This window comes from Loxodonta africana, chromosome 7, assembly GCF_030014295.1.
Source record: "Loxodonta africana isolate mLoxAfr1 chromosome 7, mLoxAfr1.hap2, whole genome shotgun sequence".
Lineage (NCBI taxonomy): Eukaryota > Metazoa > Chordata > Mammalia > Proboscidea > Elephantidae > Loxodonta > Loxodonta africana.
Window position 1 is genome coordinate 47,662,708 of NC_087348.1, and position 23,356 is coordinate 47,686,063.

The 23,356-nt window shown below is 42.3% G+C and overlaps 1 protein-coding gene across 1 annotated transcript in view; it reads left to right on the top strand.

The window, feature by feature from the left end:
* Nucleotides 1-15,887, top strand: part of PAMR1 (peptidase domain containing associated with muscle regeneration 1) — a 94,887-nt gene extending 79,000 nt beyond the window's left edge. The window contains exons 7-11 of the mRNA XM_003412280.4: nt 1,280-1,492; nt 3,527-3,593; nt 7,327-7,559; nt 8,569-8,861; nt 14,815-15,887. Of these exons, the coding sequence (XP_003412328.1) occupies nt 1,280-1,492; nt 3,527-3,593; nt 7,327-7,559; nt 8,569-8,861; nt 14,815-15,351 (1,343 nt within the window). The 3' untranslated portion in view covers nt 15,352-15,887. The remainder of the gene's footprint in view (nt 1-1,279; nt 1,493-3,526; nt 3,594-7,326; nt 7,560-8,568; nt 8,862-14,814) is intronic.
* Nucleotides 15,888-23,356: the final 7,469 nt, after the last annotated feature.

Sequence of the window (23,356 nt, forward strand, 5' to 3'; positions counted from 1 at the left end):
TCAGAATAGCTGGCGATGCCATTTCCACTTTAAGTAGCTGTTCAACATGAGTTAAAGAATAAAAATGCCTCTGTAGTGAATAATATTAATAAGTGTCTAGATGGAAATTGAAAGTTACGTTCATAGATCAAGGGAAATTTGTTATATCTCTGCATTTCTACAGTGAAACCTGTGAGAGCTGGAACTCAACAGTTCTGTCTTGTTTTTCTGGGTCTGGCAAGTTTTCCTCCTTTGACAGGGTGCAGTCTTACCACTTTTCTGTCACTTGTTTTAGTGGAAAATAATTGAGTTTTCCTTCTCTAATAGGTTTCTGCCTTATATAGGTTCCGGCTTTCACAGGTTTTGCTGTATTTAAAAAAAAACAAGAAAAGCCATTGCGTTTCAAGTCAATTTGATTCCAATTCATAGAGACGGTACAGGACAGAGTAGAACTTCCCCACAGGGTTTTCAAGGAGTGGCTGCTGGATTTGAACTGCCGACCTTTTGGTTAGCAGCCATAGGTCACAGTAGGTCTTAACCACTTCACCACCAGGGCGTCTTTACTATATAGTTCTCTAGTGTTTTTAGCTATAATTTTCAATACACTTGTGTTTATGAAGGTGAAACATGAACTCTAAATGTATCTCATGTATGTGCTCTTGTTTCTAGTCAGTTTTACTTTCTGAGTACAGCACAAAGAGAAAGCAGAATCCCATTGCCTTCGAGTCACTTCTGACTCACAGCAGCCCTATAGGACAGGGTAGAACTGCCCCATAGGATTTCCAAGGCTGTACTCTGCAGAAGCAGACTGCCACGTCTTTCTCCTGCAGAGTGACTGGTGGGTTCAAACCTCTGACCTTACAGTTAGAGGCCGAGCCCTTAACCCCTGGGCCACCTGGGATCCTTGGAAGCTGAATAATCTTGTTTAATTGCTCAGGCTTTAGAGAATGAAGGAGGTAATGCACTGAAAAACAACCACCCTGTATTAAAAAAAGAAAAATCCACCCTGTATACCGATCATAAAATCTCAGTGAAATGTTTTTTTTGTCCAGGCATGCCCTGTTCCCACAATTTGAGAAGGAAATCAACAAGAGCATCAGAGAGACAGTTTTGGTGTCAAATTTATTTATATAGGGAATGAGCTGCTTCTCAACTTAAGAATAAATCATTAAAGCAAGGGGAAAACAGGTCTAATATATGCATTTTCTATTATGAGTCTTCTCTTGGGAAGCTTCCAATCACTGAATTTTTATTTCAATAATTTTTTAATAGCTCTCCTTTTCTTTATTTTCAATTTTAGTCCTTGAAGAAAGAAACTGCTCAGACCCTGGGGGCCCAGTCAATGGGTACAAGAAAATAACAGGAGGCCCCGGACTTATCAATGGACGCTATGCAAAAATTGGCACTGTTGTGTCCTTCTTTTGTAACAGCTCATATGTTCTCAGTGGGAACGAGAAGAGAACTTGCCAGCAGAATGGAGTGTGGTCAGGGAAACAGCCCATCTGCATAAAAGGTAACTTACAGATTTTTCTGAAGTCTATAGAAATAGCTGGAGTTTCTGGACTTTCTGGTAGCTTCAAAGCATGTTTTTGAGTCCCTAGAAAAGCACTTTTTCTCTCTTAAGTTCCCTCTGCAACCATATATAACTCTTAAGTTGGAAACCATTCCTAAAAGTATTTGCTTCTTTTTTGGACCTCGAAAGGACCCGTTTATTCTAATTATGACATCTCGATGTGATTAAGAAGAATGATGTAGTTAGCATAGCTACATAGGAAAGATGACAGGGCTGAGTTTTATACATGCAAATCCAAGGAGAGAACTGAGGCAATTAATAAGTGTTTTTAAAGTGACATTTATCTACTGTATATCCAATATTAAGTACAGGGCAGTGTTTCATTTATGCAAATCAAGAGTAGAATTGAGACAACATAAGCATTTATCAAGTTACACCGTGGCGGCATAGTGGTTAAGAGCTATGGCTGCTAACCAAAGGTCTGGCAGTTTGAATCCACCAGGCGCTCCCTGGAAACCATATGGGGCAGTTCTAATCTGTCCTATAGGGCCATTATGAGTCGGCATTGGCTCCACGGCAATGGGTTTGGTTTGGTTATATTTGCTATGAAGTTAGTGTGAGAGAAGGAAAAGAACTAAATAGAAACAGCATCTTCCTGCAAGTCTCTGAGGGGGAAGGTTTGAGATGTTAAGATGTTTAAAAACAAAGACAGTAAACCCTTAGACCCCCAAAGGAGAGTTATAGGAACAACAAATGAGGAGTAGAAGTTCAGAGAAAGGAGAGATCGAGGTCAGTGTTGCCTGCAATAGGGACATTGCATGAAGCAGGTAGGTTTGGAGCCAGGAAGGAAAGCTAGGAAGAATTTGTGGAGGTAAAGAGGAGCTGGGATAATATTTCAGATGGAAGATAAAGGAACAGAGAAGAGGTATAGGCAGAAGTAAAAGAATCATGGCAAATTCAAAGCAAGGCAATCTGAGAGATAAATTTTAAAAGGCAGGTTGAACCAGGAAAATGGAAAGTCGTGTAGAGAAGTTTGAACCTTACCCTTTGGCAGTGGGAATGAGTAGTTTCTTACTAAATTGATTTGCTGGTTGCCTCAGGTCAACAGTCCCTCTATTTTGGGGGCAGGTCAGAATTATTTGGCTGCTTACTGGGAAGAAAAGCATGTCCTTGGCCTAGATTATCCAGATAATTGCCTCAATTCTCTGCTTTCCCTTCTGGGTGTTTGTCAACAACATGAATCATTGGTAAAAGAATGCAAGAGAGTGGTTTGTTAAGGGAATAAATCACTTTAGACTTCAGCCAGAAGCGACCTTCATCGCCACCAGCACAGACTCTGATTCTTGATTTCATTAAGTATGGAAATGGTGTTAAATACATCCTTGGAGATTTTTTGTCAACTCTTGTTTTCTAAATTAATACAACCAAAGTTCTCTAGGTTGCTAATTAGACAAATGTTGGCTGCTTGATTGGGAAAGTGAGAAGGGAAAGGTTCCTTTTCACTTGTGAAGAAAAAGAAACTTTCGCACAATTAAACTGGGCTTTGAGTTGCCCTCAAATGATTGATTGTCAGGGGACGTAGTTGCAGAGAAAGTACATGGAGAACTCAATTACCCAAGACTTGCCTATGGTGGATGCTGCTGTCTGGCTTCAAACAAGAGCCATCTACTTTTTGTTGGGCTGCATTTTAGAAACTTCACTTTGACTTCGATCAAGTTTGTTAATACTATTTACGTGAACAGATAAGCCTAATCTATTAACCGCCGTTTGCCCAAATCACCCACCTGGAGCAGCTGGCTAGTTTCTCTTTTCAGAGGTGTGTACTTAAGTTCTGCAGAGGGTTGTCAATTTAGGTGAAAGGCAGCATGCCCTTTTCTAAGTGATCTGTCCAAGCTTGGCTGGTATGTCTCTCCTCTGAGAACCTGGAGGAATGTGCTCCAGGTGCCCGGGAAGGGTGGTCAGTTATGAATCTGAGCTGATAGACACGAACAGTGAATACTGAAAAGGCTTACGCAGCATTGTTTTTTATTCTAGCCTGCCGAGAACCAAAGATCTCAGACCTGGTGAGACGAAGAGTTCTTCCAGTGCAGGTTCAGTCAAGGTGAGGTTGAAACATCTAACTCTGCTTTAAAAGTGAATGAATATTTCCCCTTCCATCCCCTGTTTCCACTGGTGTTTGGCCAAAGACAGTCTGGAGTTTCTTAGGGACATTCAGTGCTGACTAGTTATAAAAGAATAGGGCTTGCTTGATGGAGGCTCATTAGACGATTGTCTTAAGCCACGAGGTAGCAACTGTTGGAAGATGTACAAATTTCCTTGGCTGATGGGAGAGTAGGATGTTGGTAGGAGACAGAACTTCAAGATGATCTTTGAGGAACTCTATTTTAATACTTAGATCTTACTGAAATTACTGTGTGTTTATTATAGCAGCTTCTAAGGAGATGGGATTCCAGAGGTTTTTCAGAAGAAAAGCCTTGCAGTCTACTTCGAAAAAAAAAAGCCATTGCAAACCCTATGGAGCACAATTGTACTCTGACACACATGGGGTCGCCATGAGTTGGAGTTGACTCAATGGCAACTGGAGAACTGGAGATGGTTTAGGAAGATGGTCTTGGTAGCAACCAACTAGAGAGATAGGCTGGTGGAGTCCAGGCACTAGAGATCAATGACCAGCTGTGATGAGGGGTGGGAACCTCCGGTACGTCCAGCCTTTCTCCTGGAAAGCCAGAAATGACGATCACCTGGCTGTGAGAGAATAGGCCCACCTATACTTTTCCTTTCCTTATTTTGGAGGAAATACTGTTTTGATCTCATTTCCTACCTTTCTTCTCACTCTTCCCTACTCCAGCCACACAGATGCCTTGCTTTTCCTGTATTATTCCAACACAGTTATGCTTTGGAGCCTTTACACTTGTGTCTCCTTCTGCCAAGAACCTGCTTCCATCAGATATCAGCAAGGCTTAATGCTTCACTTCCTTCAGGTCTTGTGCTCAGTTGTCATCTGCCAGAGGGACCTTTCCTGACGACCCTTTTAAAAATAGCAATGCCACCCCAACCTAAATGCTGAGCAGACTTCGTTACCCTGCATTCACCAGCCTTTATTATATGCTTCAGCTTTCATCTTAGCATCGCTTACCACCTGTCCTTTACATACATTTTTGGTTGAGTTCTTCAATTTCTGTTTGTAAGGTACTGTACAAGTGCAGGAACATTATTCGTTCTGTCTATGCTGGATCCCAGAGCCTAGAACAGTATCTGCCACATAGCCCTCAATAAATAATTATTGAATGAATAAATTAGATGGATAAATAAAGGTTACAGACCTGGTTTCATCTCTCTCTAGGGCTGGATATTCTTGGGCAAGTTCCTAAACTTGTTTAGTCTTAGTTTCCTCTTTTGGAAAAAATGAGGATAATCATAATAACATCTGTCTTTGGGGATTGGTGTTAGAATGAAATGCAATATGAATGGCTAACATTTATTGTTTGCTACATGCCAGTTGGAAACCCTGGTGGTGTAGTGGTTGCTACAGCTGCTAACCAAAGGGTCGGCAGTTCAGATCCGCCAGGTGCTCCTTGGAAACTCTATGGGGCAGTTCCACTCTGTCCTATAGGGTCGCTATGAGTCAGAATCGACTTGACGGCACTGGGTTTTATATGCCAGTTGCTGTTCTGAGCGATTTACGGTATTAGTTCATTTAATCCTCACTAAAAAAAAATTTTTTTTTTTAATTTATATAGGTGGTATAAGGGAAACCCTGGTGGCATACTGGTCAAGTGCTACAGCTGCTAACCAAAAGGTCGGCAGTTCAAATCCACCAGGCACTCCTTGGAAACTCTATGGGGCAGTTCTACCCTGTCCTATAGGGTTGCTATGAGTTGGAGTCAACTCGATGGCAACAAGTTTGGTTTTTTTGGTTTATAGGTGGTACAGTGAGTAAAGTAATCAACTGCTAATGGCAAGGTCAGTGGTTCAAAACCACCAGGGGTTCTGAGGGAGAAAGATGTGGCAGTCTGCTTCTGTAAAGATTTTAGTCTTGGAAACCCCATGGGGTCCCTATGAGTCGTAGTCGACAGGATGGCAGTAGGTTGTATAATCTCAAAGGTAGTTACAAGTATTATTACCATTTTACAGAGGGTAAATTGAGTTGCAGAGAAGTTAAGTAACTTGCCAAAGGGCACATTATTAGGAGAGGTGGCAAAGCCAGGATGAAAATCTAATGTCTTACATCAGGGTCTGCTCTCTGATGCACTAGGCTTTAACTAAGTTCATGTTAGAAATAGCAACAGTGAATCCCAGTGGCTAGAGCTGACCCCAATCAAGTGGCCTGGAATAGCCATCAGTCAGGAGAAACACGGTGCTTCTCTTAGCCTCTCGGGCTACCTCATTCCATTTCTGTCTTTCCCTTTTCAAGCAAGGCATTTCCTTGGGAGCAGCGACAGTGGAATCCAAATTCTGCCCACTTTTCTGATCTTTGTGATTTACCTGTGGCTGGACTCTCCACGAAGTAGAGCAAGCCAGTTTTTCTGAAGGAGACTTGTTATAGAGGAGCCCCTGAGCTACCCAAGAAGACCAGGGGGCTTCCCAATTTTAAAACAATTAGAATCAGAAGCTAGGTTACTAGGTGCCATGTGTCTCAGTAGATGGGAAAACAAGCCTAGAAACTGGTGTTAAGTATCCTTCAGGCCAATAGGCTGCTGGAGTGGGGAGTCTGCTGATCTCCAGCAGCCAGGCTCCCCCAGGAGCCTACCAAGGCAATGTAGACCTTCAACATCTATGAGATGAGCTTGTTTACAAGTTTAAAAGCTCCCTGAACCGCAGACCTGGCTCTAAACATGAGCTAAAGATGTGTTGAATAAAATCAGTGTGAATAGAATGTTTGTTCTGAGTTAAGTACTGGGCAGATACATAAAACATATTTCTTAAGATGATAATAAAATGGTGTGGTAGAGACAGCAGGGTGGTAACCATGACTGCTAAGCTCTATTTTGGGTACCATTTTACCTTACTGAGGGCCCTTAAGTGCCCCCACTTAGCCCTTTACCTTTCTGTGCTTCCTTTTTCCATCTATTAAACAAGGAGGAAAACATCAATTCCTACAGGAATTCCACCTTTCCGGTTCACAGTCATTATGCACCAATACAAAATGAACATGAGCTGTAGAAACGTGTGCAAGTCTCCCCAAGTGATCTCTGGGGGCTCCAACCTCAGGGCTCATTTAATATGTCCTTTCACATTTACATACAAAGCTCTCTTTTTCTCTCAATCAATGTACCCTGAGAGAAAGTTGTGTTCTCCGAGGTGTGCTAATTACAGTGCTAATTGCTAAATCAAGCTACTGTATCAACACAGTTTAGTTCAAGTCAATTCCTGATATTGTCTCATTATGATAACGTTTAGAGAAAAAAATATGCCTGGATCGCTCTCCTTCAAATAAACTCCCTTTCTGGTATAATTTCACAATGAATTTTTTGTTGTACATGTACAAGCATACCTTTGGATAACAGCTATTATACCAGACATTATCCTCTTCGGTTAAAATCCTAAGTAGCTGGACGGATGCCAGAAATGGAAATTGGGAAATAAAATGAAGGCTGAGGCATGCAAGAGAATTAAGAGAATTGGCTCAGTGCTAGACTGGAGGTGTGTGCGCGTGTGTGTGCGTGTGTGAGAGCGAGAGCAAGAGCGAGAGAGAGAGAGGGAAACAGGCTGAGGTAGTCATTATTTTCTTCTGTATCCAAATATCTATCTACATGAGGATTGACGTGGATGCTAAAGGAATCATAATGGCTGTCTTTCACTCTGCTTTCTCTGGGCCCATATACCTGACTCAGGGAGACACCGTTACACCAGCTGTACTCAGCAGCAGTCAGCAAGCAGAAACTGCAGGATGCCCCTACCAAGAAGCCAGTTCTTCCCTTTGGAGACCTGCCTGCTGGGTACCAACATCTGCACACCCAGCTCCAGTACGAGTGCATCTCTCCTTTCTACCGCCGCCTGGGCAGCAGCCGGAGGACCTGTCTGAAAACTGGAAAGTGGAGTGGGCGGGCACCATCTTGCATCCCTAGTGAGTTGAGGCTCATCTTTGGGGTGAAGCAGCTTCCATCTTGCATGGTTGCATGTAAAAAGCCATTAATCACTGTTGAAGATTTTTGGGGAAAGACTCCTTGCCCAAAGGAATGGTCCTTCAGCGCTGTTCCTTGCTGATATCTATAATTCCACAGTTATGTTTCCTTCTCTTGGTTTACATTTACTATCTGGGAGAAATTAACTCAATAAATCTTTTTGGGGGGGGAATGGTTTCTTGGGGATAATTCTATCAGCAATTCCTGAGAGTAGGATTTACCTGGGGAAAAGAGAGAGAACAGTCATTAAACATGAAAGGGGAAAGAAAGAAAGAAAGAAAAGGGGCCAGAGGGATTCTAGATTTGTGAACTTGGTCACCCTGTCTGTACCCCAGTTTTCACACTCATCATCCAATGGGGATAATATTAATTACTTCATAAGGGTTATGGTGGGGATTATTGAGGCAATATATTGTGAGGATTATTGAGGTGATATGTGGAATAAGGTCCTGCACATACTAAGTACGTTCCCCATCCTCTTTGTCAAAGGAGAACAGTACTGCTTAGTTCCTTGTGGTCATCGTATGTACACTAACAAGCATGATGTGTTGAGTCCGTGCTAAATGTTCATGTGCACCATCTCATTCAGTCTCCTCAAGAACCATATGAAGCAATTGTAACTACTATATCCACTCTACAGGCAAGAAAGCTGAGGATCTGAAAGATTACACAACTTGCCCAAAGTCTTACTAAGTACAGACCTGGGATTGGAACCCAGGTTTCATTTGACTACAAAGCCTCCAATTTTAACCCCAGACTTTACAACCAAACACATCAACATGGCTGATTAATATTTAAAGGAAGGGGAGAAAGAGAGGTTAGATAGTTTGGTGGTCATCATGCCCATAGAGCCCACCTCTCCAGATTTGTGCTGTCCTGGTTTGGCAACACATTTTTCTTTGGATAGGAAAGATAGGAGTTCATCTTCCTGAGCCTGTGCTTCCTCCTTAGTCTGTGGGAAAATTGAAAACATCACTGCTCCGAAGACCCAGGGCATGCGCTGGCCATGGCAGGTGGCCATCTACAGGAGGACCAGTGGGGCGCATGGGGACAGTCTGCACAAGGGCACATGGTTCCTGGTGTGCAGTGGTGCCCTGGTGAATGAGCGCACTGTGGTGGTTGCTGCCCACTGCGTCACGGAACTGGGGAAGGTCACCGTGATCAAGACAGCAGACCTCAAAGTCGTCTTGGGGAAATTCTACAGGGATGATGACCGGGATGAAAAAACCATCCAGACCTTGCGGGTAAGAGATGGCTGTAACCAGGAAACCGGGTCTCTGACTCAACAAACTTCAAGCACCATGACAGCAGTGGCTGTGACACTCTTTTTTTTTTTTTAATTAACTTTTACTGAGCTTCAAGTGAACGTTTACAAATCAAGTCAAACTGTCACATATAAGTTTATGTACACCTTACTCCGTACTCCCACTTGCTCTCCCCGTAATGAGTCAGCCCTTCCAGTCTCTCCTTTCGTGACAATTTTGCCAGCTTCCAACTCTATCCTCCCATCCCCCCTCCAGACAGGAGATGCCAACACAGTCTCAAGTGTCCACCTGATACAAATACCTTACTCTTCATCAGCATCTCTCTCCTACCCACTGTCCAGTCCCTTCCATGTCTGATGAGTTGTCTTCGGGAATGGTTCCTGTCCTAGGCCAACAGAAGGTTTGGGGACCATGACCGCCGGGATTCCTCTAGTCTCATTCAGACCATTAAGTATGGTCTTTTTGTGAGAATTTGGGGTCTGCATCCCACTGATCTCCTGCTCCCTCAGGGGTTCTCTGTTGTGCTCCCTGTCAGGGCAGTCATCGGTTGTGGCCGGGCACCAACTAGTTCTTCTGGTCTCAGGATGATGTATGTCTCTGGTTCATGTGGCCCTTTCTGTCTCTTGGGCTCTTAGTTATCGTGTGACCTTGGTGTTCTTCATTCTCCTTTGATCCAGGTGGGTTGAGACCAATTGATGCATCTTAGATGGCCGCTTGATAGCATTTAAGACCCCAGATGCCACTTTTCAAAGTGGGGTGCAGAATGTTTTCATAATAGAATTATTTTGCCAATTGACTTAGAAGTCCCCTTAAACCATGGTCTCCAAACCCCCGCCCTTGCTCTGCTGACCTTTGAAGCATTCAGTTTATCCCGGAAGCTTCTTTTCTTTTGGTCCAGTCCAGTTGAGCTGACCTTATATGTATTGAGTATTGTCCTTCCCTTCACCTAAAGCAGTTCTTATCTACTAACTAATCAGTAAACAACCCTCTCCCACCCTCCCTTCCTCCCCCCGCCCTCGTAACCACAAAAGTCTGTGTTCTTCTCAGTTTATACTATTTCTCAAGATCTTATAATAGTGGTCTTATACAATATTTGTCCTTTTGCCTCTGACTAATTTCGCTCAGCATAATGCCTTCCAGGTTCCTCCATGTTATGAAATGTTTCACAGATTCTTCACTGTTCTTTATCAATGCGTAGTATTCCATTGTGTGAATGTACCACAATTTATTTATCCATTCATCTGCTGATGGACACCTTGGTTGCTTCCAGCTTTTTGCTATTGTAAACAGAGCTGCAATAAACATGGGTGTGCATATATCTGTTTGTGTGAAGGCTCTTATTTCTCTAGGGTATATTCCGAGGAGTGGGATTTCTGGATTGTATGGTAGTTCTATTTCTAACTGTTTAAGATAACGCCAGATAGATTTCCAAAGTGGTTGTACCATTTTACATTCCCACCAGCAGTGTATAAGAGTTCCAATCTCTCTGCAGCCTCTCCAACATTTTTTATTTTGTGTTTTTTGGATTAATGCCAGCCTTGTTGGTGTGAGATGGAATCTCATCGTAGTTTTAATTTGCATTTCTCTAATGGCTAATGATCGAGAGCATTTTCTCATGTATCTGTTAGCTGCCTGAATATCTTCTTTAGTGAAGTGCGTGTTCATATCCTTTGCCCACTTCTTGATTGGGTTGCTTGTCTTTTTGTGGTTGAGCTTTGACAGAACCATATAGATTTTAGAGATGAGGCGCTGGTTGGAGATGTCATAGCTGAAAATTCTTTCCCAATCTGTAGGTGGTCTTTTTACTCTTTTGGTGAAGTCTTTAGATGAGCATAGGTGTTTGATTTTTAGGAGCTCCCAGTTATCTGGTTTCTCTTCGTCATTTTTGGTAATGTTTTGTATTCTGTTTATGCCTTGTATTAGGGCTCCTAATGTTGTCCCTATTTTTCCTTCGATGATCTTTATCGTTTTAGTCTTTATGTTTAGGTCTTTGATGCACTTGGAGTTAGTTTTTGTGCATGGTGTGAGGTATGGGTCCTGTTTCATTTTTTTGCAAATGGATATCCAGTTATGCCAGCACCATTTGTTAAAAAGACTATCTTTTCCCCAATGAACTGACACTGGGCCTTTGTCAAATATCAGCTGCTCATATGTGGATGGATTTATATCTGGGTTCTCAATTCTGTTCCATTGGTCTATGTGCCTGTTGTTGTACCAGTACCAGGCTGTTTTGACTATTGTGGCTGTATAATAGGTTCTAAAATCAGGTAGAGTGAGGCCTCCCACTTTCTTCTTCTTTTTCAGTAATGCTTTACTTATCCGGGGCTTCTTTCCCTTCCATATGAAGTTGGTGATTTGTTTCTCCATCACATTAAAAAATTACATTGGAATTTGAATTGGAAGTGCATCGTATGTATAAACGGCTTTTGGTAGAACAGACATTTTTACTATGTTAAGTCTTCCTATCCATGAGCAAGGTATGTTTTTCCACTTAAGTAGGTCCTTTTTAGTTTCTTGTAGTAGTACTTCGTAGTTTTCTTTGTATAGGTCTTTTACATCTCTGGTAAGATTTATTCCTAAGTATTTTATCTTCTTGGTGGCTACTGTGAATGGTATTGATTTGGTTATTTCCTCTTCGATGTTCTTTTTGTTGATGTAGAGGAATCCAAGTGATTTTTGTATGTTTATCTTGTAACCTGAGACTCTGCCAAACTCTTCTATTAGTTTCAGTAGTTTTCTGGAGGATTCCTTAGCGTTTTCTGTGTATAAGATCATGTCATCTGCAAATAGAGATAATTTTACTTCCTCCTTGCCAATCCGGATGCCCTTTATTTCTTTGTCTAGCCTAATTTCTCTGGCTAGGACCTCTAGCACAATGTTGAATAAGAGCAGTGATAAAGGGCATCCTTGTCTGGTTCCCATTCTCAAGGGAAATGCTTTCAGGCTCTCTCCATTCAGAGTGATGTTGGCTGTTGGCTTTGTATAGATGCCCTTTATTATGTTGAGGAATTTTCCTTCAATTCCTATTTTGCTGAGAGTTTTTATCATAAGTGGGTGTTGGACTTTGTCAAATGCCTTTTCTGCATCAATTGATAAGATCATGTGGTTTTTGTCTTTTGTTTTATTTATATGGTGGATTACATTAATGGTCTTTCTAACATTAAACCAGCCTTGCATACCTGGTATAAATCCCACTTGGTCATGGTGGATTAATTTTTTGATATGTTGTTGAATTCTATTGGCTAGAATTTTCTTGAGGATTTTTGCATCTATGTTTATGAGGGATATAGGTCTGTAATTTTCTTTTTTTGTGATGTCTTTACCTGGTTTTGGTATCAGGGAAATGGTGGCTTCATAGAATGAGTTAGGTAGTATTCTGTCATTTTCTATGCTTTGAAATACCTTTAGTAGTAGTGGTGTTAACTCTTCTCTGAAAGTTTGGTAGAACTCTGCAGTAAAGCCATCCAGGACAGGGCTTTTTTTTTATTGGGAGTTTTTTGATTACTGTTTCAATCTCTTTTTTTGTTATGGGTCTATTTAGTTGTTCTACTTCTGAATGTGGTAGTTTAGGTAGGTAGTGTTTTTCCAGGAATTCATCCATTTCTTCTAGGTTTGCAAATTTGTTAGAGTACAATTTTTCATAATAATCTGATATGATTCTTTTAATTTCAGTTGGTTCTGTTGTGATGTGGTCCTTCTCGTTTCTTATTCGGGTTATTTGTTTCCTTTCTTGTATTTCTTTAGTCAGTCTGGGCAATGGTTTATCAATTTTGTTAATTTTTTCAAAGAACCAACTTTTGGCTTTGTTAATTCTTTGAATTGTTTTTCTGTTCTCTAATTCATTTAGTTCAGCTCTAATTTTTATTATTTGTTTTCTTCTGGTGGCTGATGGATTCTTTTGTTGCTCACTTTCTATTTGTTCAAGTTGTAGGGACAGTTCTCTGATTTTGGCTCTTTCTTCTTTTTGTATGTGTGCATTTATCGATATAAATTGGCCTCTGAGCACTGCTTTTGCTGTGTCCCAGAGGTTTTGATAGGAGGTATTTTCATTCTCGTTGCATTCTATGAATTTCCTTATTCCCTCCTTAATGTCTTCTATAACCTAGTCTTTTTTCAGGAGGGTATTGTTCACTTTCCAAGTATTTGATTTCTTTTCCCTAATTTTTCTGTTATTGATTTCCACTTTTATGGCCTTGTGGTCTGAGAAGATGCTTTGTAATATTTTGATGTTTTGGATTCTGCAAAGGTTTGTTTTATGACCTAATATGTGGTCTATTCTAGAGAATGTTCCATGTGTGCTAGAAAAAAAAGTATACTTTGCAGCAGTTGGGTGGAGAGTTCTGTATAAGTCAATGAGGTCAAGTTGGTTGATTGTTGTAATTAGGTCTTTCGTGTCTCTATTGAGCTTCTTACTGGATGTCCTGTCCTTCTCCGAAAGTGGTGTGTTGAAGTCTCCTGCTATAATTGTGGAGGTGTCTATCTCACTTTTCAGTTCTGTTAAAATTTGATTTATGTATCTTGCAGCCCTGTCATTGGGTGCATAAATATTTAATATGGTTATATCTTCCTGGTCAGTTGTCCCTTTTATCATTATGTAGTGTCCTTCTTTATCCTTTGTGGTGGATTTAAGTTTAAAGTCTCTTTTTTCAGAAATTAATATTGCTACTCCTGCTCTTTTTTGCTTATTGTTTGCTTGATATATTTTTTTCCATCCTTTGAGTTTTAGTTTGTTTGTGTCTCTAAGTCTAAGGTTTGTGTGACACTCTTCTTACCTTAATATTTTAGCACCTAGCTCAGAGCCCAACACATGGTAGGCACTCAGTGTTTTCTATTGACAAATACTAGAAAGGGGCATTTTGAAAGACCATAGAGTCTTTTCTCTTTGTTTTAAAAATAGAGTAGAGACAAAGGTACATCATTATGATCATCAAACATGTATTAATTACCTATCTCATTTAGGGTCCTATACTAGGCATTGAGGACACAGATTTTTATCCAAGATACCCCTAATCAATTTATAATATCCTTCTCTCCCTCCTTACTTGACTTTCTCCCTGTCTCTGATCCATCTATTCATCTATCCATCCCATCTACCCACCCACCTGTCCATCCATCCATCTGTCCATCCATAATCCCATAATCACAATGTGATTCATTTTATTCACTGAGAATAGTTGCATATAGGGAAAAAAAAATTTGCCCTGAGGTGCCTACAGTCTAGTGAGAAAGACAGACCAGTATACTGTGATCAGTGCAGCATAGCTAAAGCCCTGAGGAAATGCGCCCAAATGTAGTTGCAGTAATTGAGCACTACATTAAAAAAAAAAAAAAAATACAGGGCAACACAGATGTTAGCTCCTAGAAGCCTTTATCAAAGAGAGTGATCAGCAAGGATTGGGACTATCAGAGAAGACTTTGTGGAAAAGTCTCTTGGAGCATTCTGGGTGTATCTCCATTTCACTGACTTGAAGTGATTACAGCAGACCAGAAGTTGCAAACTGGTAGCCTTCGAGGGTTTGTGATTTGATGGCCCCGACATAATTTTTTTAAATCAGTTATTTGCCAGCATTAAAAAAAAAACCAGGAAGCTTCAGATAAAAACCTGGAGTCCTAGATTCTCTGGCACAATTAGAATCCTGGCCCCCTTCTGCATGACACACTGCCCACTTTTGATGGGTGTGCACTCTTGTGCTCTGCAGCCCCTTCCCCATCTAGTCACCTTGCCAGGCCTTGGCAGGCATTGCAGCTTAAACCAAAAACAGTCTTGGAAATAGAGTAATTGCTTTCTATGACCCCTTGAGCAAAGTAACTTCAAATAATTGCAGCTATCTCTTAGCCGTTTTCTCCTGATAACTTTGCCTCAGGGCCAGCCTATTCTTGTCCACCATGGAGTTGGCTGCTCACCCTGGCTGTCTGTTCCTTGTGTTTATAGATTTCTGCTATCATTCTGCATCCCAACTATGATCCCATTCTGCTCGACTCTGACATGGCCATCCTGAAACTCCTGGACAAGGCTCGCATTAGCACCCGAGTACAGCCCATCTGCCTAGCAGCCGCCCGTGACCTCAGCACCTCCTTCCAGGAGTCCCGCATCACCGTGGCTGGCTGGAATGTCTTGGCGGACATGAGGACCCCTGGCTTCAAGAATGACACACTGCGCTCGGGGGTGGTCAGGGTGGTGGACTCGTTGCTGTGTGAGGAGCAGCATGAAGACCATGGTATCCCAGTAAGTGTCACAGATAACATGTTCTGTGCCAGCCACGACCCCACTGCCCCTTCTAACATCTGCCTGGCAGAGACAGGAGGCATTGCAGCAGTGTCTCTTCCAGGACAGGCATCACCTGAGCCGAGCTGGCACCTGGTGGGCCTGGTCAGCTGGAGCTATGATAAAACATGCAGCCACAGCCTCTACACAGCCTTCACAAAGGTGCTGCCTTTTAAAGACTGGATAGAGAGAAACATGAAATGAGTCTCAAGCTCCATGAGAAGCTTTCCCTACGTCCACCTGAACTTGTGTGCCACCTGTGTTGCCTAATGCAGTGTGGACCTGAAGTGTGACTTTAGCTGTGCCAAGGCTTCTGATTTCAGGGACAAAACTCAATGGAGGCCAAGTTGAGATTGGCTTCTGGTAAGCCACTGTGCCCCCTGATTGCTTGGTTATTTGAAGATAACCAGGGCTTTCAAAAAAGACAATAGGGATAGCAAAGAAAACTTTCCCATTCAACTGACCTGGGGGCCTTTGCCACCCTTCAGTGGTGCCAATGTCATGGTCAGCTCTGGTTGAGAAAGGATTGACCAGGAGGACTGGGCTTCATGAGGCTACTTCTAAGGCTCCAGATAGACCAAGTTCCAAAGAGCCACTTGCAGGACAGCCCAGGACAGCGGAGCTTGGAGGAGGTACATGCTTTGGTGCACATTGCCACAGTTCGACACGATCCTTTTCCTTCTCAATCCTCTGTAAATATTTTAATAAAACAAGGGCTATCTTGTGACCCACGAAACAAATGTGCTATGGTTCTGATTCCTGCATGCTGTTTCTCTGTACTACACATATGGGGACCGATGAATTGGTGACAACCCTTTTAAATGAGTTATAATTCCCAAATGATGCATCTGACAAAGCCATTGCCATCTTTATGATACCAGTCCTTGGAGCTTGGTGGGTGATGGGCTGAGAGAGGAGGGATGTGGTACCATCAAATCAGACACATGCAGAGGAAACTACCAGCAATTAGATCATCTTTAATGTCCCCTCTGGTTCTCATGCTCTAGATCCAGCACAAAGCCCCCACTTTGCACTCACATAAATCTTTATGATATATTTTCATAGCATCTGAAATGGAATCCCATTTTTACTTATACTAGATTTAGCTATGCCCAGAAGCTGTAGCCTCATTCTTTTCTGTAACTGATGTGATTTTCCTCTCAAGCCCCACCCACAGATCTCACTGGATAGTAGGGGGGAAAATGAATTCAGTCCAATCAAATACTTTAAGTGATCTTTTCAGGAATATTCTCTTTTTTGGGTGACTCTTTTATTCCTTCCTTCCCTCCTCCTCTCATCAGTTTTCTCCTCTCCAAGGTTCTGTCTTAGAGGCTTGCATGCCTTCAAGCATGGGGACAAAGCAGGGACTTGTGATTTCCAGCTGGTCCTCAGTTGTGTGTGGTGGGTCTTTCCCATCCCTGGGTGTTTTGCAGACATTTGGTGCTAAGGTCTGTAACTTGTGTAACTTTGCGCTATGTTCTCTTTCACTTTCAGTGGGACTCTATGGCCCTCCCTGCTGGCTTGGCTCATCCCCAGCTCTTGCTGGCGCTATGATACTCCTGAGATCTGGCCATGACTCCTCTTTGACCCTGGTTTGGGCCACTCAGCCCCATTGCTACAATGGTGACCTTCTCTGGCAGCTCCCCAGCTAGACACTCAGTGAACTCCTCTTCCTCCCTTGGGGGCTTGTGGGAACTTCTCGGTCTTTTCCATACCACACAAGAGCTGAAGCTCAGGGTTGTTACACCCTGGGAGACATTCTCCTCCTATAGTTCCAAACAGGAACTTTACTGTTCCTGCAATTTATCTGAGAGACCTTCTACATCAAGGATGTTAGACCCAAGACAGAAAGAAGGTGGGGACACGTTTGTCTTCCAACCTGCCTCCCATCTCTGTGTCTCCTGCTTTCCCATAATCCCCTGGGTTAAAGGGAATTTCTTGTACTTTTTCTTTTTGTCAGGCCGGGACTTTCCATAAGTCATATCCTTCTCTTCTTCCTCCCAGCCACATCCTCATGGCTTAATCTAAGAGCAGTGTATTAGCTATCTGTTGCTGAATAACAAATTATCCCAGAACATAGAGGCTTAAAACAATAAACATTTCACAGTTTTAGTGGGTCAGCGACTTAACCCAGTCAAGATGTTGTCTGGGGCTGCATTCATCTGAAGGCTTGACTGGGGCTGAAGGATTTGATTCTACAGATGGATATTGAGTCACTCAAAGGTTCTTTTAAGTCTAGAAAGCTTGGATCTTGAGAGATGTGATGGAGGTTGGATCAGAGAGATCTACTTCAAATTCTTGTTTTATAACTTCCTTTCTAAGTGATTTTTGGGCAAGTTCTAAGCCTCCCCACATCAGTTTCATCATCTGTTAAATTGGCATAATAAAATATTTTTAGGAGAGCTGTAACAAATAAGTGAGATACTGTGTAACACAGTGAACATAGTATATGACATATAGTTTGGTGCCTGTAATGCCTGCCGGAGCTAGGGCTGCCTCCACATCTGTGTCTGTAGTCTACTGCACTTCACACAATGGGTGCTATCTTAGTTACCTAGTGCTGCTGTAACATAAATACTATAATTGAGATAGATCGGGGTTCAAAGCTTTGCAGGAGAAAAGACCTGGCGATTTGTTGCCATAAAGGTTACACCCCAGGAAACCCTATGAGGCAGTTTCACTCTGTCACATAGGGTTGTCATGAGTTGGAATCGACAGCATACAACAACAAAGAACAAAAATTTATTTTCTCACAGTTCTGGAGGCTGAAAGTCCAAATCAGGGTCTCAGACCTGTCAATTTCTTGCTTGTCCAAAGTCAAGATCATTTTGTGACTCTGATGGATCAAGGCAAACCCAAGACCACTGTATATCTTGTCTGAGAACAGACAAAAGCAAGGTTACACCACAAAAACACCAAATATCCCCCTCTCCTGGTTAGTATGAGTGACTGATGCTTCTTTACCAATTACACTTTTAGCCTCTATTCAAGATTTATTAAGATAGCCAATTATAAAATTAATCCCAGCATCCTAAGAGCAAAGCCCCACTTCCTGGTAACCTCCCCCAAATCACCTAACACAAGCCCAAATCTTACAAGTGCATTCTCCCTCATTGCAAGGGGCAATAAATGCAACTTGTTCAGCTGCAGGTGTGGTCCTGGTGGTCTTTGGCTAGAGACCATTGACTAAATTAATAAAATTTAAGAAAAATATATATTATGTAAGCAAGAATCTTACTTTCCTTGGAAGAGGCCAGGTTTACACATTAAATGGACCTTAAAGAGTAACCGAGTGGGTCAACTCACACTGTGAGGAAGGAGTGATCCAAGTAGGCCAGATTTCAGTTAACTTTTCATTCACGGGGTAGCTAGAACTTCAACTGAGTCTTCATAGTGATGATCAGGAAGGAAATAGGATGTTGTAAGTAAGGAAAGAGTTTAAGTAAGGAAAGAGTTTGGAAAATACATGAGATTAGGCATGGAGGGGACAGACTTACAAAAGGGCTGACTATTTCCCAACACGGACCCTTTATTCCAGTGACAGGTCAGGTTGGTCAGCCACGGTGAGACCAGTCAAGATAAGACCAATTAGTTATGACTACCAAATATTCTAATTAGTTGGCACAATAAATATATCCTGATAGAAAGGGAGAAAAATGTAGACTAGACCTTCAAATTTCTTAAAGAATCCAGGCTTACTGGACCTATTGAGGCTGGAGGAGTCCCCAAGACTATTACCCTGAGCTACTCTGCAAACCTTGAATTGAAACTATCCCCTGAAGTCATCTTTAAACTAAGTAATAGTCTAGCTCAAAAAGTAAGGATTGTCACCATTGAGTATAGCATTCCCTTAAAAAATTAATTAGACCGAATGGACAACAGCTATTTTAAAGCATAGACAAGAAGGTTGGAGGGCAGAGAGTTTTAAGTGAATAGGAGCGAAACAATTAGAACAGCAATAACGAGAATATTGACACTATGTGAAGAATGTAACCAATGTCACTGGGAATGGGTTTTGCTGTATATATTTTCACCAAAAATAAATTAAAATATAAATTTGAAAAGATAAGACCAATTAGTGGGGAATCTTGAATGCTAGAATTAATTTGGCTCTTTATTGACCATTTCCAAACATCAAGTCCATTATGATGTCGCCAGGAGAGTGAAAGGATAGAAGAATTCTGGGAAAATCCATAAGGCTGGTTGTGCTAGACAGAGGGCAGTGGTTAGAAGACCCAGCCTGAGCTCAAATCCCAGCTTTGTCACTTACACAGTGTAACCTTGACCGTGTCACTCAATTTCTATTCTACAGTTGCCTTATCTGTAAATGGGAATGCAACGATATGAGGATTCAGTGCGGCAATGCCTGTGGCAGCTAGTATGAAGAACATCAGTACTGGGTGTTATTACTGTCATTGTTGTTTTATTGTTCTTCAAGAGGAGGAGACTGGAGGTTGAGAAACCACTCATGCGAACCTTATGAGACACAGAGAGATGAAAGGAAGGTTTATACTGCTGTTGATGTCCAAGCATGTGGAAATATGTTTAGCTATCCACGGAGTGGAGTCAGTAACCAGAAAGGAAGGGCAGAAATACATGAGGGTCAAGGGTGAAAAGAGCCAGGAATGTTCAGAGTAAGGAGCAATGGGCTTGTGTAAGTGGGAGTTGTCTGGATAAATTTCAGAGACAAAATACTAGTTCTTTCAGAGAATTTTTGATACATTTCCCCACATACATATGTACGTGTGTGGGGGAGGAGGGGTGTACAAGATGGACTTATTAAAAGGGACCAGGCCCAGCTAAGGAGCCCTCGTGGCACAATGGCTAAGCAGTTGGCTGCTAACCAAAAGTTTGGTGGTATGAACCCACCAGCGGCTGTGCAGGAGAAAAGACCTGGTGATCTGCTCTTGTAAAGATTACAGCCTAGAAAACCCTATGGGGCAGTTCTGCGCCGTCATATAGGCTTCCTATGAGTTGGAATTAACTCGATGGTACCTAACAACAGGCCCAGCTGGAGAAGTAGGAAATTTACAGTCATCCAGACCTCTCCTTTCCAGCATAATACATGCTATCCTTTGGAATTATGAATATGGGATTTGAATATGAATCTTTATAGTTCTTTGGGGTTTAAGAATTTTAATGCTGTCAGAGTTATCACCTGCTCAAAACCTAATGTGCCTCTCACATTGACCTCCTATATCAGAGTGTTAGTGGATAAAACCTCTTTCATCTGAATTCCATCAAGAATTGTGATTCCATTGATTTTCCACCTGTCATTCATTCATCAACAAAAATTTATTGGGTGCTTACTATGCCAAACACCAGGAAGACTGTTGTTATTGTTAGGTGTCATCGAGTGGGTTCCAACTCATAGCAACCACTTGTGACAGAGTAGAATGCCCCATAGGGTTTTCTAGGCTGTAATCTTTATGGCTATATCATTCAAAAGCGGCTGCAGCAGTTTATCAACAGGGAACTGCCAGAAATTCAGACCAGTTTCAGAAGAGGACATGAACCAGGGAAATCACTGCTGATATCAGATGGATCCTGGCTGAAAGCAGAGAACACTAGAAGGATGTTTACCTGTGTTTTATTGACTATGCAAAGGCATTCGACTGTGTGGATCATAACAAATTATGGGTAACATCGGGAAGAATGGGAATTCCAGAACACTTAATTGTGCTCATGAGGAACCTTTACATAGATCAAGAGGCAGTTGTTCGGACAGAACAAGGAGATAATGAGTGGTTTAAAGTCAGAAAACGTGTGTGTCAGGGTTGCATCCTTTCACCATACCTATTCAATCTGTGTGCGGAGCAAATAATCCGAGAAGCTGTACTATATGAAGAAGAACGGGGCATCAGGATTGGAGGAAGACTCATTAACAACCTGCATTATGCAGATGACACAACCTTCCTTGCTGAAAGTGAAGAGGACTTGAAGCACTTACTGAAGAAGATCAAAGGCCACAGCCTTCAGTATGGATAACACCTCAACATAAAGAAAATAAAAATCCTCACAACTGGACCAGTGAGCAACATCATGATAAACGGAGAAAAGATTGAAGTTGTCAAGGATTTCGTCTTACTTGGATCCACAATCAACAGCCATGGAAGCAGCAATCAAGAAATAAAAAAGACACATTGCATTGGGCAAATCTGCTGCAAAGGACCTCCTTAAAGCATTGAAAAGCAAAGACGTCACCTTGAAGACCAAGGTGCGCCTGACCCAAGCCATGGTATTTTCAATCGCATCATATGCGTGTGAAAGCTGGACAATGACTAAGGGAGACTGAAGAAGAATTGATGCCTTTGAATTGTGGTGCTGGTGAAGAATATTGACTATATCATGGACTGCTAAAAGAACGAACAAATCTGTCTTGGAAGAAGTACAACCAGAATGCTCCTTAGAGGCAAGGATGGCGAGAGTATGTCTCACATACTTTGGACATGTTGTCGGGAGGGGTCAGTCCCTGGAGAAGGACATCATGCTTGGTAAAGTTTAGGGTCAGTGGAAAAGAGGAAGACCCTCAACAAGATGGATTGACACAGTGGCTGCAACAATGGGCTCAAGCATAACAACGATTGTGAGGATGGCGCAGGACCGGGCAGTGTTTCGTTCTGTGATACACAGGGTCACTGTGAGTCAGAACCGACTCGACGGCACCGAACAACAACAACAACAATCTTAATGAGAGTAGATTGCCAGGTCTTTCTGCTATGGAGCAGCTGGGTGGGTTCGAACCAACTATTGGTTAGCAGCTGAGTGCTGAACCATTGCATCACTTCACTCCAGGAAGACTAAAGGTGGGAAAAATAGGCCTGGTACTTGCCCTCAGTCATATAATCCCAGAAGAACATGCAAAAATTAGAAAGTATGATAAGTCCTAGGACACAAAATACAGTATACTGCAAGAATGTACAGTGGGGGAATGGATTTAATATGGAGAGAGTGGAGGAAAAGTCTTGGCTCCCTGAGGAAATGATGACTGAGTTAAAGAGTTAATCACTAGAAGGAAGGTGGAGAGTGAGTAAGAACATTCCAGACAGAGGGAACAGAATGTGCGAAGACCTTGAGGAGAAGGGCTCCTTGAATGTTTGAGGAACTGCTAGAAGCCAACGCGCCTCATGCACAGCCATCACCCATCTATTGGTGGAGACTTGCATGTTACTTTGATGCTGACAGGTTTCAGCAGAGCTTCCAGACCAAGACAAACTAGGAAGAAAGGCCTGATAATCTACTTGCGAAAATCAGCCAATGAAAACCCTATGGGACGCAACGGTCTGATCCATAACTGATTATGGGGACGGCACGGGACCAGGCAGTCTTTCATTCTGTTGTGCATGGGGTTACCACGAGTCAGAAGCCAGCTCAATGGAAGCAAACAACAAGAGAAAACCAGTGAGATTGCAGGAGAAAGAGTGAATAAAGAAGTGATATGATATGATGCTGGAGATGGAGACAAAGTCAGGGCCACTTAGGAATCTGGGAGAACAGAGTGAGAAGCCATGGCCAGGACCACAGCACATATCTTAAACCCCATGAATTCCTAGAGTGTGCACTAGGAGCTATTAGTGAGGTCATCCAGTATAGCCCTCGGCTCTGACTTCGGCTTCTTCTATTGTCCTTCTAACCTGGACATGAATGAAGACCTTGAGTCTCATTGTATGGACACAACTGCAGATTGTTCTAACATAGCATGACCTTAAAAGAAGACAAGATGAGTTAGAAGAAGAAAGCTGGCAGCCAATGCAGGATGCAAAGAAATGAGACACATTTTATATCTTCCCTTATGCCTTTCCCCCTTCTTTAGGATCCTGTGAAAATTTTGAGTGTAATAGTTTAGATCCCTAGGGCTTGGGGAAGTTTATCTTTTCAGGGCTGTCGGAACAATGGAACGTTTTGGAGTGGTTTGGTGGCAATTTGTGGTCTCTTTTTGCTTTTCTTGGCAGCAGGACTTGCTGTTCCTGGCAGGGCTCTGCCCGGATGTGCCGAGGCCCAGCATTTTAAAAGACAGTCTCAATTGTGGAGTTTTTTTAGGGCTCACTTCACGTTCATATTCCAGTTCTGAGTGTTTATTCAGAGGCTTGTGGACTAGGTTTGATGGAGAGCTTTGTCAAGAAAGGGGAAGGGAAGGTCAGTAGATAAAATTAGGGAGTAGCTTTCTTAGGTAAAGGGAGCCCTGGTGGTGCAGTGATTATGCACTCGG